The sequence below is a fragment of the Galeopterus variegatus genome, unplaced genomic scaffold (assembly GCF_000696425.1).
Source record: "Galeopterus variegatus unplaced genomic scaffold, G_variegatus-3.0.2 Scaffold82, whole genome shotgun sequence".
Lineage (NCBI taxonomy): Eukaryota > Metazoa > Chordata > Mammalia > Dermoptera > Cynocephalidae > Galeopterus > Galeopterus variegatus.
Window position 1 is genome coordinate 511729 of NW_007726193.1, and position 18188 is coordinate 529916.

The 18188-nt window shown below is 44.8% G+C and overlaps 2 protein-coding genes and 1 non-coding gene across 3 annotated transcripts in view; 1 reads left to right on the top strand and 2 right to left on the bottom strand.

Annotated features, from left to right (window-relative positions):
• RS1 (retinoschisin 1) overlaps positions 1-6854 on the bottom strand; it is a 23014-nt gene extending 16160 nt beyond the window's left edge. The window contains exon 1 of the mRNA XM_008579842.1: positions 6795-6854. Within this exon, the coding sequence (XP_008578064.1) occupies positions 6795-6843 (49 nt within the window). The 5' untranslated portion in view covers positions 6844-6854. The remainder of the gene's footprint in view (positions 1-6794) is intronic.
• A 1919-nt stretch (positions 6855-8773) lies between these two features.
• TRNAV-UAC lies at positions 8774-8846 on the bottom strand. Its single transcript has one exon. It is a non-coding gene; the product is annotated as a tRNA-Val (tRNA).
• Positions 8847-11377: 2531 nt separating this feature from the next.
• The window catches only part of PPEF1 (protein phosphatase, EF-hand calcium binding domain 1), a 117235-nt gene continuing 110424 nt past the window's right edge, over positions 11378-18188 (top strand). Inside the window, exon 1 of the mRNA XM_008579852.1 lies at positions 11378-11564. The gene's annotated coding sequence lies outside the window, so the exon portion shown is untranslated. The remainder of the gene's footprint in view (positions 11565-18188) is intronic.

An 18188-nucleotide genomic window follows, 5' to 3' on the forward strand; every position in this document is an offset into this window, starting at 1 on the left:
AAAAAAAAAAAAAAAAAAAAAAAAAAAAAAAAAAAAAAAAACAAATTTCAAACAAAACCTGAGTGTAGAAAATGGGAAAAAAAGTTCCTCCTTTAACTACTTTGCTATTTAAAAAGTGAATCTGATGCCCACAAAAAGCTTTCACATTGTTTTAGAGAGTAAAGAAATGGTCTCATCTTTTTATCACAATTATAAAAGCTATCATTTGAATACTATTTACCCATTGCACAACCACTTTTGCATGTCCACTGTGAGCCTGGCACTGTACAAGGACCCACACCTCCTGAAATGGAAGCCTCACTCTCCTCCCACAAGGGGCTTGAGTTGCTGGCAGAAGACAGACACTGGAAAGTGCATATGGTGAGTACTCCAATGGGTTATGCATAGGCTGCACTGGGAGTCAAAGGGGCATATCTCTTATCCTGGAGGATTCAGGGCCACCTCTCACCTGTAGCCAGCACACTGCTGTCTCTCCTAGGTCCTTGTTCCACTGGTTATTTACTTGCTGAGGGCAGAATTGACCCTCTCAGGTAGCAATGAAGGTTAGAGAGTGCCATCCTGGTAGAAGGCCACCATAGTACCTGCTGTGGTCTGGATGTTTGTGTCCCCCCAGATTCATATGTTGAAACTTAATCACCAACGTGATAGTATTAGGAGGTGGAGCCTATGGGAAGTGATTAGGTCACCTTTGGGAGGTGATTAGGTTCTGCCCCCCATGAATGGGATTAGTGTCCTTATTAAAGAATCCCCACAGAACTCCCTCACCCTCCCACCATGTGAGGACACAGCAAGAAGTCACCATCTATGAGCCAGAAAGCAGGTCCTCACCAGACACCAAATCTGATCAAGCCTTGATCGTGGACTTCCCAGCTTCCAGAACTGTGAGAAATACATTTTTGTTGTTTATAAGCCACCCAGTTTATGATATTTTGTTACAGCAGCCCGCATGGACTAAGACAGTAGCATGGTGCCAAGTCCTGTGCTGGCAAAGGAGGTTACTGATGACTTCTTATCTTCAAATCCAATGGGCTCTTCCCAACACTGACCTTCCATCTTCCCACTGCAATGTTGGGTGCTATCAGTCACTCCCATCTTCCTTTAGCTCCCACCACTCTGGATAAACCTTCTCAGTCTCCTTTGAGAGCTCTGCTTCCTCCAGCCACCCTGTGAATGTTGCTAAACTAGGGTTCAGACTCTTGCACTGAATGACTTACTGGATAGCTCCTTGTAGATGTCTCTTGCTATCTAAAACTAGACCCAACCAAGTGGTGGCGAGGCCATGGAGTAATCTGAACTTTCATATGTTGCTGGTGGGGGTGGAAGATAGTCTAACCTCTTTGGAAAACTGTTTGACAATTTATACTAAGGCTGAACATATGTGTGCCCTAAGACCCAGCAATTCCACTCCTAAGTAGTTACCCACCAGAAATGCATACATATATTCTCCAAAGGCCAAAAACATGTACTAGATTATTCATAGCAATATGAGTATAGTAAGAATGTGGCCCTCAGGGAGTCGCCTAGCTCTATCTATCTATCTCCTGCCTACCTCTCCACATTTATCTTTTGCACTCTAGTACATTCCAGGCCCGGGTTTAGGTGCTGGGGATTTAGCAGTAAACAAAACAGGAAAAATACCTGCCCTCAACAGAGCTTATAGGCCTGCGCGTGCATGTGTGTGTGTGAGAATTAATAAATAAATGAACAAATAAAATATACAGTATGTAAATTGATGGCGACTGGTATGGAGAAAAAGAAGCAGGGAAGTTGGGGGACGGGGACTGGTATTTTTGGTTGGGGAAGCTCTCACTGAGAAGGTGATGTTGGAGCAAGGACCTGAAGGAGGTGAGATGCCCGGGGGCAAAGCATTCTGTGGGGAGGGAGTAGCAGGTGTGAAGCCCCTGAGGTGGGTGTGTGCTTGGCATGTTCTAGGAAGAGCAAAGAGACCCGTGGGCTGGAGCCAGAGAGTAAAGAGTCTTAGGAGATGAGGAGATGGGGGAGGGGGCACTTCCTGCAGGGCCATGTGGGCCACATGAGGGCTTTGGCATTTACACTGAGTGAGACCTTGGAGGGATCTGAGGAGTGGAGAGACGTGACTGACCACAGTTTCAAAGCCTGGCTGGGTCAAGGAAGGATACAGAGTCCAGTTCCAGGGCGAGTGCAGACATCCAGGGGAGAGAAGATGGTGGCTTGGCCAGGGTGGTGGCAGTGGAGGTGATGGGAAGCGGCTGGGTTCTGACTGTATTTGGAAGGTAGTGCCAAGAAGATTTGCTGACAGATTACATGTGGGGTGTGAAGGAAAGAGAAGTTGGAGGCGTGAGCAGCTGGGAGGATAGAGCTGCCATTTACCGAGCGGGAGAAGGTTCCAGGGGGGATGGATTTTGGAAGGATAGGGTGGAGGATGTTCCCTTTGGGACACAGTAAGTTTGCAGAGGCCTAAGGGACAGCCAAGGGTTGAAGTCGAGTGGGCATCTGGACGGATGCTTCTGGAGTTTGGGGGGAAGCCCAGAAGGGCTGGGTGTGCTCTTTGGAGCTCACATCTATTGAACCCATAACCTCAGTCCTGTAGCTGTTCATCAAGAAATACAAAGGAAACGATCAATCGGTATCTAGTTGACTTGGGGACTGTTAATCCAGGAGACGCTCCGCCCCACCCCCACCTGAAGGGACGGTGAAAGCAGTTTCTGAAGGGCCCTGTCAGTTGGGCAAACATCAACTGTGCCAAGACCCTCTTTTGGGGGGCCCAAAGGTGAGGGGTGTCAGTCACTGACAGTGTGGCTTTAGTAACCAAATCAATTTGGCTCAATGGCCATGTCTGTCACCGAACAGGGCCTATTCGGCTGCAGCTGAGCAAACCCAGAGTTCAGCTGAGGCTGGGGGACGCTCACATTACTCAGGGGCCATCGTGGGCCCGGGAGGAGGGAGGTGTTTCCACTTTCTGCCGAAACAAAGCAGAAGGCCAAAAAGAAAGGGTGGGGGACGCAGCCACCGTCTGCCTGTGGAGAGATGAGGCCTAAGAGGAAGGCCTGGTTTCAGAGCCAATTCCTGTGCTCAGGCAGATTTGGGGCTGGTTTCTTGAGTTGTTTTTTTTTTTTCTTCCCAGGCTCCCCTCCCCAGAAAGCATTTGTCTGTAGGCAGCCTGGGATTCTGAGGTGCCAGATCCTTATGGAAATGAGCAGAGAAAGAAGGAACAACAAGCGTTCACAGGAAAAGCTGTCACCAAGGGAGCAGCATCGCGGCTGCTGTCGTCCCCCAAAATGATGTAATCTCTGGAAAACTGGAGAACAAAAGCAACGCATTTTTGACAACAACATATTGTCATACCAGAAAATAACATTGTTGGAATGAGAAAAAGAAAAAATGTCAGCCTTTAAAGGAAAAATAGTAAAAGATTTTGATGACATGTCATCGCATGTTTTTCTCCCTATTTGGATTATTTTTGTGATTCCTCTACTTGTTACCTATCCACTAATCTTAGATTTATGCAATACGGGCTCATTCTGTCCTTTCATCCAGAGGGCCACTCCACTGGGGAAACCTTTGTTACCACAACAAGAAAATTTGAGGTGTGCCTATTTCTTGAAATGTACTTTGCAGATCCAAGACGAAAAGTGTGCATTAGACACAGATGAGAGAGACTATTTTAGTCTCTTTGATTGGATATCACTAAATACAGAGAGTTTCTTCCCGTGGAAACAGAGGAAGCCGAGGAGAAAATCATAAAATTCTGGATGATAAAAACTGTCTGTAACCAGCTTCCAATCTACTTGAGAAACAAGAATAAGACACAGGAGAATCGCAGCAGGCTGCAATAATGCCCCTCTTGTGAAGAAGAAGGAAATTGCTTCTGGTGTGAAAGTGTTACTATTTTAGGTGACAGGCGTATTCATGGGTAAATCTGTTACCCGTACATGCTTCAACCCAGAGGAACCTCAAAGACATATGCTAAGTGAAAGACAAAAGACCACATGTTGTAGAATTCCATCTAAATGAAATGTCCAGAACTGGCAAACCTATAGAGATAGAAAATAGATTTGGGGCTGGGGAGAATGGGGTGTGAATGCTTTATGTTTGGGGTGATGAAAATGCTCTAAAATTAGATTGCGTGCTTCACAGATCTGTAAATATACTAAAAACTATTGAATTTTACACTTTAAATGGGTGAATTTAATGGTACGTAAATTACCTCTCAATAAAGCTGCTTTTAAAACAACCTGCAATCCCTGATGGTTGACATACCTGCCTAGGGGACACATTCACCTCTAAGATGTGGCTGGATGCCTTTTTTCTGGTTTTTATATAATAAACATGACCAAGTAATGGACTAATTTATTTTAATAAGATGGATGTTTTTAAGAATCATTATTGATGTCAAATCCAAAATGTGCAATGTAAAATAAATAGAAGCCTGACTCAGTTATAAGACATAGGTAGTGCCTTGCTATGATGATGTGTGCATTCCCAAATGATTCTTCATCCAATGCATAAGTGCCGTCGATCCATTTACCTTATTTCACTGTAGTGAGAAGCCACCGTCACTGAACTGAAACCGCGAAGAGTTAAGTTAGACAGAGAACCTTTGTCTTCGGGTTCCCCGTTGTGCAATGGAATGAAGCTTTCCCATGTGTGTTGGCCTATGTCTCCATCTGGATTATAAGCTGATGAGATGCAGAGATTGTGTCCTGTATTTTTTCTCTGTCTCCTAGAGCATCCCTCTGGCTCAGAGTAGAGCACACAGTAGGTTGCCAAGCTACACTGGCCATTCTTGGCTGGCCGGCTTCCTTCCAAGCCATGTGAGGGTGTAGGGCCTGCGTTAGGTGGATAAGAGAATTGAAAGTCCCTGGGCCTTCCCACTGGAGCGCGTCTCATTCCATCTCTGTGGTTGATATTGTCTGCTCTTCGTGGACATTTCTGGAGCTCCCCAGCTATGCACAAAGCTATAGAACAGGAAAGAGTGCTGTCCTTTGTGCTTTCCTGGCAGTGTATCTTTTATGACCGATATCCACTGAATGGGCAGGTCTAGTTTAAAAATGCGTTGGTAAACTTTTATAGGACTTTTTCCCATTTGGGGGTCATGGAGCAGAGTTGTTAGACTCAACAATGCAAAAGCAACCAGGATCTGCCTTGAATGTCAAGTTTGTTTTTTTTTTTTTAAACATAATCAACTTTATTCTCCTTAAACCACAAAATAGACCTTGGTTGTACAAACATCACTAGTTACAGTCTCACCAAGAGATCCCAGCGGGGGGTGGGGGAGGTGGGGTTAGTCAGAGGCCAGAATCCTGAGGGGTCTCTTCAAGTTCTGACACAATATTTGCCCATGGCAGATGCTCAGGGATGGGTTCTTGAACAAATGGACAGATGAAGGACTGAATGTGAATGCCGATCACAAAGAAGGCAAATCTGAGGATGAGCCCTGTGGATGCCTGACAACCAGGGGGATTTGGATCTCAGCCATTTTTGCTGTCTAAGCCTTTTCGTTTGTTTGTTTTGGGCACTGGCTGGTGTGGGGATCCGAAGCCAGAGCTAACCGGCGGGCCCCTGGATCTAAGCCTTGAAAGACTCTGCCTAGATGTTCCTGCTGAGGAAAGGGCAAGGAGCAAAGGAAAAACAAAATCCCCAAAGCACCTTAAAGTATTAAGGGTTACTGGGACAAGTTGCTGACTCTTAATTGTGAGGAAAAACAACTGACAATTGATCTAAGTGATTCCCTACATAGAAATATATCTTGGGGTTTGCAAAATGACCTTGGGATTATATTTGCCCAAGTCTTTCCAAACACAGAGAAATGTGCCTAACAAAAGTCATGAGACTGGGGATTCATGAAAGCGGGTACTCTACCAACAAAACACAGTGAGAGGGTAGAGAAGAGAATGATTTAAGCCAGGGGTTCTGACCCCGCTTGTGTGAGCTTCGTCGCGTCTGTGTTCCAGGTCATTTGCAGCGCACAGAGGCCTCCCCCTCCCCGCCCTCCTTATTTCCTGTAACACCCACAAATACACAATGCCACAAAGAAGACATTCAACCCATTTCTAATGTCCAAATGCACCCGAAAAGGAATTCTGAGTTGGTGGGTACTTGAGAATTGAGAGAGGCATGAAAGAGTATTATCTCAAAGACTGAGAGAGAATTTATAAGTTGGATTGGATGACGTTTTAGAGATTTGCCTTTGATTTTGCCTTATTTAAGCATATCACTCCTGCCAAGGCCATATTTAGAAATTTTTAAATGATTGAGGGTATTGAATCTTTGGGGTTTCTCGACTCTCAGTTGGATTATGCTTTTTACTAGATTCCAGTTGGTACTTGGCGTGTTATGTTAATCCATATTTAAACTAGGGTGACCTTATGTCCTGATTTGCCTGGGACAGTCCTGGTTTACACCTGTTGTCCCAGCAGAATTATTAATAGCATCCTTCTCCACCTTCAATAGTGTCCTGGTTGGGAAGATTAATTTCTACCATCACTCTAACTTTGACTCATAAAAGTTTTCAAGAATACGCTACACTTTCCCATTAATTATTGCAATTAATAGCCATTTTATACAATTTCTGAGACCCACGCTTCTTTCTGTCAGATTTTAAGCATCCTTTGATGGCTACGTAATAATATTAAGCCAGTGGCAAGACAAAGAGGACCGCATCCACACTAAGACCACTGTTGTTCATTAATAACACATGTTAGTTACCATGTGTTGCTAATTAATAATATTTTTATTTCGATTTATCAACTATATTATTAATTAAATCATATCATTAAGTATGTCATGGATGACCATGGTTGAATAGCACATACCTTCATAGCCAAAGAGAAGTAATAAGAAGACTTCTATCTTGCGTGGCATTTTCCCCTCGTCCTCGGCTGCAGCTTGACCTCACTGAAGTGGACAGCTTGCCCGGGAGCAGGGGATTAACTCGAGTGCAGGCCTCATTAAGCATCTTATTCCATTTAGATCTTGGGTATTTGGCTGAGCCCCATCAAGATAACCCACATAGTTACCTGCTTCAACAAGGAAGTCTCAGAGAAGATACTAACGTCAACTGAGGTTGGTTTAGCAAAGAAGATGGTTTTACTCTTATCTTTAAATGTAAGGGGAGCGATGGAGGGAAATAGAAACTTGAATCAGAAGATTCAGTTCTTAATTCTTTCTCTCCCATCTTCTAGGGGGTGACCTTGAGCAATTTCCTGCCAAATAAGTGCTAATATTCCCGAAGTATAAGAAAATGCCATGAATCCCCCTCTTAGCAGGCAATTTGGCATCATGTTCACATCTACTCAGGAGAATACTAAATTTGGTGGTGGTGTTAGGGACAGTTACACAGAAAGATGTGCAGTGCCGTGTTACTTACAATAACAAAAAATTGGAAACAATTTCAATGGCCAAGGTTAGGGGCTGGTTAAGGAAATTAGGAGAGGCCGTGCAGCCTGGTAGGGTTAAGAGTAGAGATTTCCAAGTTAGACTGGGTGCGAATCCCAGTGCTAACTAACACTTGTTACCTTGTGACCTCACGGCAAGTTACTTCACTTCTCTATGCCTCAGTTTTTTCATGTGAGATGACAGAAATGACTACTTCAAAGTTATTTTGGGGCTTAAATGGAATGATATATACAAAATATTTATGACAGTGTTTGACATAATTAGCTGTTATTACATAGCCATTAAGAATAAACTTGATGAGAGGAAAAGGGGAGTTGTTTAATAGGTATAGAGTTTCAGTTTTGCAAGATGAAAAAGTTCTGGAGATTGCCCAACAATGTGAATATACTTAACACTTAAAAACGGTTAAGATGGCTTATACAAAAAGAATAAAGTTGATGAAGTGATTGTAATAATGGAAAATCACGTTATATTCTTGAGTTAGAAAAAGATGCAAATTTATACACTGCATGAGCAAAAACTACGTGGAAAAATGCAGAGAAAAATACCGTTTCCCCTTCCCTTTTTTTCTTCGCGACCACTATCCCACCCTGGTCCACACCCTCAGCCCCCAGGGTCCCAGACACTTTCCCTTCATTCCTCTTGTCGAAGATGAAGAAGGCCAATATTAAAAATACTAATAATAATCCCCCCAAACGAAACTGTAATGAAATAGTAACGAAAAGGAACCAAAGAAAGGTTTCGTCATTCAACCACCATTTATTGGGTGTCGACAAGCCCTGTATTTACTCTGTACTGTGTATGGATTCTTCATTGAACAAACCCTACTGCTGTATTAAAAAGAAAAGAACTATGTGTTGTAGCACAAAGGTCAAGGGTTCCGATTCCCTTACCGGCCAGCTGCCAAAAAAAGAAAATAACTATTTTTTTGTGGTTGTTCTTCCCCGCTCTGTATTTTAGAGTTTAATGAAAAGTTAAACCTTGAATCATAACCTGTAACGATGCGGCTGCAAAGCGCTGCTCTATAACCCCGTTTTAGCCGGAGGCTTTGGAGGGCCGGCCGGTCCTGGCTTGCAGGGGAAGGGCTGCGCCCGGTGCTTCCCACGAGCGTGCATTTTCCGAGGCCGCCCCGGAGCACCCGGAGGAGAGGTGGGGTAGGGCCCGGCGCCTGCCCCTGGGCTACGTGTTCGAAGGTCGGGCGATGGCGGCCGGGACCTCGTGGGACAGAAGAGGGTATCTATTATTTCGCTTCTGCGATAAAAACATGCCCCCAAATAAATGAGAGATGTTTAAAAAAGAAAAAGGGGAAAGAAAACTACCTCGTCTTTGTCGTTTGTTCATTTTCCTTCCAAATCGGGACGCTCAAGGAGAAAAAAAAAAGGCAACTTCCCAGCCGTGGTTCCACTGGGGCTCGAACCCAGGACCTTCTGCGTGTAAAGCAGACGTGATAACCACTACACTATGGAACCCCTTCGAAGAAGGGTGTCGCTGTAACTTTATTCATGGTCTCACAACCGCTCGCACGCCTTCGTCCAAGCCCCGCCCCTCCGCCGTGGCCACGCCCCGCCACGGAGGCGCAGAGTTGGCGGCGGGATCCCGGCCTTCTTCTCCCGCGGCGGGATCCGGGCCTCCCTCTCCCGCGGCTGGGTTGCTCGCCTTTCCTGGCCGCCATCCTCGCGGTTCCGTGACCAAGGCGAGGCCGGGGCTCGGGGTCACCCTTCTGGCTGAAAGCGCCGCTCCCCTAATCAGCTGTCCCCAAACTTTCTCTCAGCTGAGGCATCGGCGAGGCGGCCGTTGGGCGGAAGTGCACCCTGCCCGGGTAGCTTCCCTCAGCCGTTAGGGACCCGCGGGTCGCCCATTTTCCTCACAGGCCGCCCATTTTCCTCACGGGCATACTAAGTCCGGGCGACCGACTGGCTGACTTGCCCCGTCCGAAGTCAGAACGTCGTTTCCGGCAGCGTCGAAGACCTTGAGTCCGGAGCAGGGAGACGGGAGAGTCCCTTGGAGCCGAAGATTGAGGCAGCGCGGGCTCGGGGCTGGGCTTGGGGGAGGGGAGCGCATTTTCACGTTGGTACCATTTTGCTAGGCTTAGGCGGCCCCTTGCCCGGGGCGCGGGCCTCCTACTACTCCCCTGACCTTTTTCAGCATTCTTCCCCTCCCGAAACCGGACAGGGGGTAAAAGTCGCAGGTCCCATTTGGTCCCATTTGTCTGGGGCTGGGGGGGCGTGTAGACAGGCCACTCCTTTATGGCTGCGGGGAGGAAGCAGCACTGGCCACATAATTTGAGGGGCCCAATGTAAAATGAAAATGTCAATGCCAGGCCTCTTGTTCGTAAGTTATTAAGAATTTCAAGTGGTGACCGCCGACCTTCAAACCCAGTGCGACTGCACAGGCGGCGGCCCCCCAAACCTGCTACTGTGCTTCCAGGACTTACTTCCTGGTCAGGTGCTGGGACCCTGCATCACAAAGGGCTCCTGTATGGTCTCACTTCTTGCTTTTCATTGTCAGCGTTATTTGCTTTCTCCAGGGTTTCTGGATAGATCTTCATCACCATCCTAGGATTGTTCACCATCCTCAAGCTTGAAACCCTACTTAAAACCATTTTGGGGGGCATCTTGAAGCACCCAGGTGGACTTGACCTGCAGGCTGAGGCTGTCCTTTTCTCTGGCATCTTTAAGGCTGGCAGGCTGATGGAGAAAAGACACTGATTGTATGAAAGCAACCTCCCTCAGCCAACTACTGTCTTCCCGGGAAAGGCCCTAGAAGAAACAGGTGGGTAGAAGGAGCCCTAATGCGGAGGCATGATGGGGATTCTAGTCCTGTCTGGGCTACTCACTAGTTGTGTATTCTTGAGCTAGTCAGTTCACCTCCCAAGTCTCAGTGTCCTCCTTTGTGAAATACAGGGGTTGGACTAGACACTCACACTTTCACCTCTGGATCTGAATGTAATCCAGGTAGGAAAATGGAGGCAGTTATGTGCCGTGTAATTTTTTCCATAGAAATAGTAAAAAGCAAGCCTGCAGCTAAAGTTTGGCTTTTCTAGTACCCAGTTTCCTATGTCCTCAGCTCCCTGTGATACTCATCATGGGGACCCTTTCCAGTCTGCCATTTAAATTTTTTCTTTAATTGACACATTATAATTGTACATATTTATGGGGTACAATTTGATGTTTCAATACATGTATATGTTGTATAATGATCAAATTAGGGTAGTTAGCGTACCCATCACCTCACGCATTTATCATTTCTTTGTGGTGAGAACATTAACCTCTCTTCTAGCTATTTTGTGATATATAATATCTTACAGTTCACCACAGTTTCTCTACTGTGCAATAGAACACAAGAACTTATTCCTCCTATTTAATTATAACTTTGTACTCGTTGACCAACATCTCCCCATCTTTCCTTCTCTCTCTCCGCCCTCCTCCCCTCCCGTCCCTTCCCCTCCCTTCCCCAGTCTCTGGTAACCACTGTTCTATTCTACTTCTATGATATCAACTTTTTTGTTTAGATTCCACACATGAGTGAGATCATGCAGTATTTGTCTTGCTGTGTCTGGCTTATTTTGCTTAATATGATGTCCTCGTGGTTCATCCATGTTGTTACAAATGACAGGATGTCATTCTTTTTTATGGCTGAATAGTATTCCATTGCATGTAGACTACATTTTCTTTATCCATTCATCTCTTGTTGGACATTTAGGTTGATTCCGTATCTTGGCTGTTGTAAACAGTGCTGCAATAAACATGGGAGTGAAGATATCTCTTCTATATACTGATTTCATTTTCTTTGAATAAATACCAGTAGTGGGATGGGATTGCTGAATCATATGGCAGTTCTGTTTTTAATTTTTTAGGAGTCTCCGTACTATTTTCCATAATGGCTGCACTAATTTACAATCCCACCAGCAGTGTGTAAGTGTTCCCTTTTCTCCACATCCTCTCCAACACTTGTTTTCTTTTGTCTTTCTGGTAATAGACATTCTAACTGGGGTGAGGTGGTATCTCATTGTGGTTTAATGTGCCTTTTTGCTGATACATTTTGAGAGGCCTGTTGAGCACTTGGCGCCTAGATTGTAAGTCATGAGATAACCGTGAGTGGCCAGCCACCAGTTGGAGGATGAATTCATAAAAGCTCCATGTTTCCTGCTAGTTGATGAGCCGTAATGACTCCTGGGAAGCCCAATAGTAAGTATATCCCACCTGTTTCCAAACCTCTATCAGTCCAGAACAAGGCTACCAAGAATTGGCCCTGAGACTGCACCCACCAGTTGTGGGAATGCTTTGTTCTCCCTCCGGCTTTCTGTCTGTCCTTGTCTATAAGGGGTAGGTTCACCAAGTACAAGCTTTGGCCAAATTCCCACACTTACACTCTGTGTAGAAAAGGAGCTGGTGCCCTTCTGATGCATACAACACAGGTTTCTGCTTTTAGTGAAAAACTCTTGCTTCTTTTTTCCATTCTGACCAGGAGGGAGACTTTAGTTTCATTCCTCCTGCCACTCTCAATGTATAGTCACAATCTCTATTATTAGTAAAGTACAATATGGTTTACAAAGCACGTTCACATACATTCCTGGGCAACAGCCCTGTGAGGTAGCTGTAGTATTACTAACCTCCATTTTTTAGCTGAAGAGTTCGAATGCCTTGCCTGTAGCCATTCAGCTAGTGAGCAGCAGGGCTGAGCCTTCTGATACTTAAGTGATTGTGGGAGGCCCAAGTCTATAAAGGCTATGTGTTGTTCTCATAACAGTGGTGTTGGTCTCATGTTATGTTTTGAATGCATGCTAGTGAGGAAATGGATACCTTTTATTTTTTATCTTCTGTAACTTTTAAAGAAAATCCTCAAAAGTAGGAACCAAGAGCCTGCCAGAAACAACTGTTGATGACTTTCACCTTGAAACCAACTGTCTTAGTCCTTTTTGTGTTGCTCTAACAGAATACCATAGACTGGGTAATTTATAAAGAAAAGAAATTTGTTTCTTACAGTTCTAGAGGCTGGGAAGTCCAAGGTCAGGGGGTCTGCATCAGGTTAGGGCCTTCTTGCTGTGTTATAACATGGCAGAAGGCATCACATGGTGAGAGAGCATGAGAGACTGACAGACAGAGAGGGAGGGAGGGAATAAGCCAAACTCATCCTTTTAATCAGAAACCCATTCCCACCATAAGTAACCCACTCCTGCAGTAATAGCATAAATCCATTCATGAAGGCTGAGCCCTCATGATCTAATCACCTCTTGAAGGTCCTACCTCTCAACACTGTTGCTTTGTGGATTAAGTTTCTAATACATGAAATTTGGGGGACACATTCAAATCACAACACCATTAGAATCAGGGATAATGCCTCAGGTGGCCACAGTTTTGCCTACCACTTCAGTTCAGTCAGATTTGTGAGGCCTGTCAGCCCCAGATATACCCACAAGCATCTGAACAACTATAAGAAAAATACATAAACAAATTACTAAATAAAGACTAGAAGTCATTTCAAACTTTTTGAATTCTCTGATTTCTCAGATATTTCGTGTTGCTTCCCCAGTGTTTGGCTTCACTGATGGAGGGTAACTTGACCAGAGAAACCACAGCCCCAAACACTGAGCTTAGTTAGGAAGCTTAGTTTACCTGATTTCATGTGGGGGCCGGGCCGGCCCGTGGCTCACTCAGTAGAGTGCGGTGCTGATAACACCAAGGCCCCGGGTTCGGATCCCATACAGGGATGGCCGGTTCGCTCACTGGTCATCTTTTAAAAAAAAAGACCTGATTTCATGTAATGGTGCTGACAACACCAAGTCAAGGGTTAAGATCCCCTTACCGGTCATCTTTTAAAAAAAAAAAAGACCTGATTTCATGTAATGGTGCTGACAACACCAAGTCAAGGGTTAAGATCCCCTTACCGGTCATCTTTTAAAAAAAAAAAAGACCTGATTTCGTGTAGAAACTGTTGTACTCTGTCCTTCAGTGAGTATCGAATATTAAGAAAAATTAAGTCATTACCTTAGTATGGCAGAGCTCACCTTATCTTTTCCCCTTTGCAGCTCCTTTTGTTAAAAACATCTTGAAACTACCCTGTTGTGATGAACGTTTGTTGCTTTTTTGCCACCTACCTGTTTATAATCTCTCTATCCCTCTTTCTTCTTACTGAGCTCAAATTCTGTGGTCATTTTTATCATTCACTTGTTTGCGTCTTCGTTGCTTCCTTGTACTTGTTGGCAAAACCATAATCTATTTAATCCAGCTCTCTCCCTACTCCACCCCTGACTCCACCCCTGAATATGGCCCAAGAAAAACACACATCCAGGCTGACTTGTTTCATATTAAATTCATGACTACTTATCTCAAGTGAGCCCTTAATGCAGCCTAGGGTCATGTCCATTTCTCCTGGCCATTCATTCTCCACCTCTCCTAAAGGACAATTTCATATCTTCTCTTCCTAAGCCTCCTGTACCTCCTCCCCCAAACTCGGTTACAGCTGATGAGCTTGCTTCCTCTTTCAGTGAAAAACTGGAAGCAATCAGAAGAGAACTTTCCTAAGTCTGCACCACACCTACCCACTGCTGGCATCTGTGCCTTTGTACTCTTCCTCGAGTTCAGGGCTTCCTATCACAGCCCCATGGGTTGGTACTGGTAACTCTAGCCCCACCCATTTGGGACAACCCAAAATGTCCCCTGGGGTGGGGAAAAATCTCAGGAGCTATTTAGCAACATCTGGAGACACTTTTGTTTGTTATGACTGGAAGTGGTGTGCTATTGGCATCTAGTGAGTAGAGGTCAGGGATGCTGCTAAACATCCTACAGTGCACAGAACAGCTCCCACAACAATTACCAGACCCCAGATGTCAACAGTGCCATGGTCGAGGAACCCTGCTCTAGATGAATTGTCTGCATTCCTGTCTAAACCCAGCCCCTGCGCTTGTGCGTGGTATCCCACCTGCTCTTGCTTACTCAAGGAACTCACTCCAACAATTTTCTCCTCTTTGTCCTACATTATTCCCCAGCCCCGTTGGATCATTCCGATCAGCAAACACATGCTGTAATTTCTCTCATTAAAAAAAAGTCTCCTAATCCCATTTTCGCCTCTGGCTACTTCCATTTCTCTGCTCTCCTTTATAGCAAAATTCTTAGATCTGTCTATGGCGCTCTCTCCAATTCCATTTCCCCACTGCCTTCTGCTTTCAGTCCATCAAAATTCTGATCCAGGTCACCAGTGACTTCCACATTGCTATACAGAATAGTTCTTCTTCATCTTATTTGATATATCAGCAGCATTTGAAACAGCTGATCACTCCCTCCTTTTTTGAAGCACTTTCCTCTCCTGGTTTTTAGGGTGCCACTCTCTGTGGTGTTTGTTTCCTACCTCACTGCTTACTCTTAATCATCTTTGCTTGATTCTCATGTCTGTGACCTTTAAACACAGCTGTACCCCAGGTCTTGGTCCTTGGACTTCTCTATTCATTTTCACCACTCTGGCAACCTCATTCAATCTAATGGCTTTAAATACTTTTTTTAAACTAGATGAGTCCTAATGTGTATCTCTAGTCCAGACTTTTCTCCTGAACTCCAAACCTACATATTCAACATCTCTGTTTAGATGTCTAATAGGCATCTCAAACCTATTATGTCTGTATCTAAACTTCCGATCTCTACCCCCTAAATCTGCTCCTCTCTCAGTCTTCCTTATCTCAGATAATGGCAACTTCATCTTTCTAGTTATTTAGGCCTGTAACTTACAATCATATTTGATTCTTCTTTTCCTCACGCCCCAAATTTGATCTCATTAGCAAATCCTATTGGCTTCACCTTCAAGATTTATCTAGAATCTGATAGCTTTCTACCATCAGCCCTGTTACCACCCTAATCAAGGCCACCCTCACATTTTGCCTGGATCATTGCCAGTAGCCTCATCCTAGCCTAGCTTCTGCCTTTTCTCCCTATAGACTATTCTTCACACAGTAGCCAGAGTAGTCCTTTTAAAAACTAAGTTAGGGGCCGGCCCGGTGGCGCACTGCTACAGTGCGCCGCTTGGGAGCGCGGTGGCGCTCCCGCCAAGGGTTCGGATCCCACATACAGACCAGCGCTCACTGGCTGAGCGAGGTGCGGGCACAACACCGAGGGTTGCGATCCCGTTGCCGGTCCCGGTCCGGTACGGGCGCGACACTGAGGGTTGCGATCCGTTGCCAGTCATGAAAAAAGACAAAAAGGAAAAAATAAAATAAAATAAAATAAAGATTTAAAAAATAATAATAATAAAATAAAAAATAAAAACTAAGTTAGACATGTTCCTCTGCTCAAAGCACTTCAGTGGCTCCCCATCTTAACTAGAATAAAAGCCAAAGCCTTATAGTGGCTCTACATGGTCCGACCTCCCCGCCCATTACCTCTCTGATTATATATCCTGTTACTCTACCATTTCTTTTACTCCACTCCAGCTACACTTGCCTGATTGCTGTTCTTTAAACATACAAGGCCTTGCCTGCCTCAGGGCCTTTGTACCTGCTATTCCCACAGCCTTGAGTACTCTTTCCTTAGATCACCCCTGCTGTGGATTGGATGCCCCCCCAACCTTACTGAGGCTTAATCTCCACTGTAACTGTTGAGGGTGGGAAATCCTATTATGGTAATTAAAGGTGGGTCCTTGAAGAGGTGATTAGACTGTAGGACCATGCTGTACTTAATTGATTAATAATGGTGGTCAGGGGTGTGGTTCTGAGGGCTTTAAAAGAAGAGCACATGAGAGGTCAGTCTCTCTGCTCTGCCATTTTCTACCATGTGAGAGACCCCTGTGTTGCTGTAAAGCCACCACTGAAGAAGGCCCTCGCCATAAGTGTTCCCTGGACTTTGGACTTTCCAGCCCTCTGAAACTGTAAGCAATAAATTTCATTTTCTTCCAAAGTACCCAGTTCCAGGTGTTTTGTTATAAGCAACAGAAATGGACTAATATGACCCCATTGCTTGTTCTCTCACCTTGCTCAGATATCTCGCCAAATATCTTCTCAGTGAGTCCTTCCCTGACTGCCCTATTTAAAATTGCTATTATCCTTTTCCCTTCACCCTAGAAACTCAGTATTCCCCTTTCTTGCTTATTTTTCTCTGCAGCACTTAGCACCATCTAAATTTCTTGATATTTACTTATTTATTTTCTTAATTGTCCACACTGCCCTTGACTAGAATGAAAGTTCCATGAGGGCATGAATTTTGTTTTGCTCACTGCTATATTCCACAGAGACTAAATTGTACCTAGCACATAGTAAGTGCTCATTAAATATGTGTCAGATAAATTTGTTAGTGTTGGGGTGACTCAAGCCAGGTCAATCATTTCCAATCAGAGCTAATCCTGGGGCTTTTGCTTGCATTCCTAAGAAGAGTCATTTTCTTGCTTACCCTGGACTTGAATGTGAAATGATCCAGAGGCTGGAAGTTCTGCTGCCGTCTTACCATTGCATTGTATCAGACAGGGTTCTTAGTTGCATACAACAGAACCCTCTTGCTCAAAATATTCACTTCTCTTCCTCATGTAGGATTTTTACACCATTGCCCTACTGATAGGCCTGACCAAAAGACTTGTTTTGACCAGTTGAATGAGGGCAGAAGTGATGTGTATCACTTCTAAGCAAAAACCTAAGAGCCAGTGTGGTTCGCTGCTTCTGTTCTTACCCTTTACTCTGAGAACACCAGTGCCCAAGACACAGGTTGGTCTGAGTATTAGAGGGAAGACTACATGTTACAGAACTGTAGCTCGCCTGTACTGGACATGGAACGGGAGTGAAAAATAAGCCTTTTTTATTGTAAGCCACTAAGATTTGGGGTATGTTACCAAAGTATAACATCACCTAAGCTGTTTCAACACACCCCCTAGCTTAAGAAGAAAATGAGTTTATTAAAGGATATTAGGTGGTTCATGGGATTTCTGAGAAGGCCTTGGTCACTCCAAAGCCAGGAACAATGTCCCAGTCTCACCAAGGGATTGCACCGGCACAGATGCCCACTGTTGCCTCCTTTGAGTACAGATTTAGCAACTCGAGCCAATGATGGAGTCCAGAATCTCTACCACTACTGTCTCTGAAAACTGGACAACTCTGCCTCTAACTTTGTTAGAAGATGGCTTTCCTAACCCCTCCACTTCTTCATGTTGCCTTTTCTGAACTGAAGTCTCTGGAGGAGCTTAGTTTACGTGCCTGTGCTCTTGCTATAAGAGAGGCTGGAAAGGCAAATTTCTTATTTCTGCCTTGGGGAGGTAAGAGTCAAACGTGAGGAATTACCAGAACATAGGGAAGAGGTTCAGAAGTTAGTGGATGACCACAAACTATGAAAGACATCCACTGCCTGATCGAGGCCTAAGAAGGGAGCCAACACCAAGGGATTTGAACTGAGAAATGTAGTAGCTGAGTGCCATCATTTAAGTCCTCAACCAAGTCATGCCTTAAGTATACCTACTGACTTTTCAATTATTTGAGAAATATATTCTAAGTTTGCTTAGGCCAGCTGGAATGGGTTTACTGACACTTGCAACAGAAAGAGTCCTAATGATCTATGTCTAAAATGGATGTGCATTGGCACTGTGGCTGACAGTGGTGCTCTGGCTTGGATGCTTGAATGTTTTGGTTGTTCTCGGTTCCTAGTAGGTGGGGACGAGGCTGATGGTCATGGGAATGGCCACTTCTGGGAGGTAGGGTTTTGGTTTCCCTGTCTCCTGGGGAGCTTAATTACAGCAAGGTACTTGCTCACATGTGGCACGGTAACCAGGACAGGTAAAATTAGAGTGGTCAACACATCTGTGGCAGATACTGTTAGTTGCTTATCCAATATCCAGTCTTCTTTTCC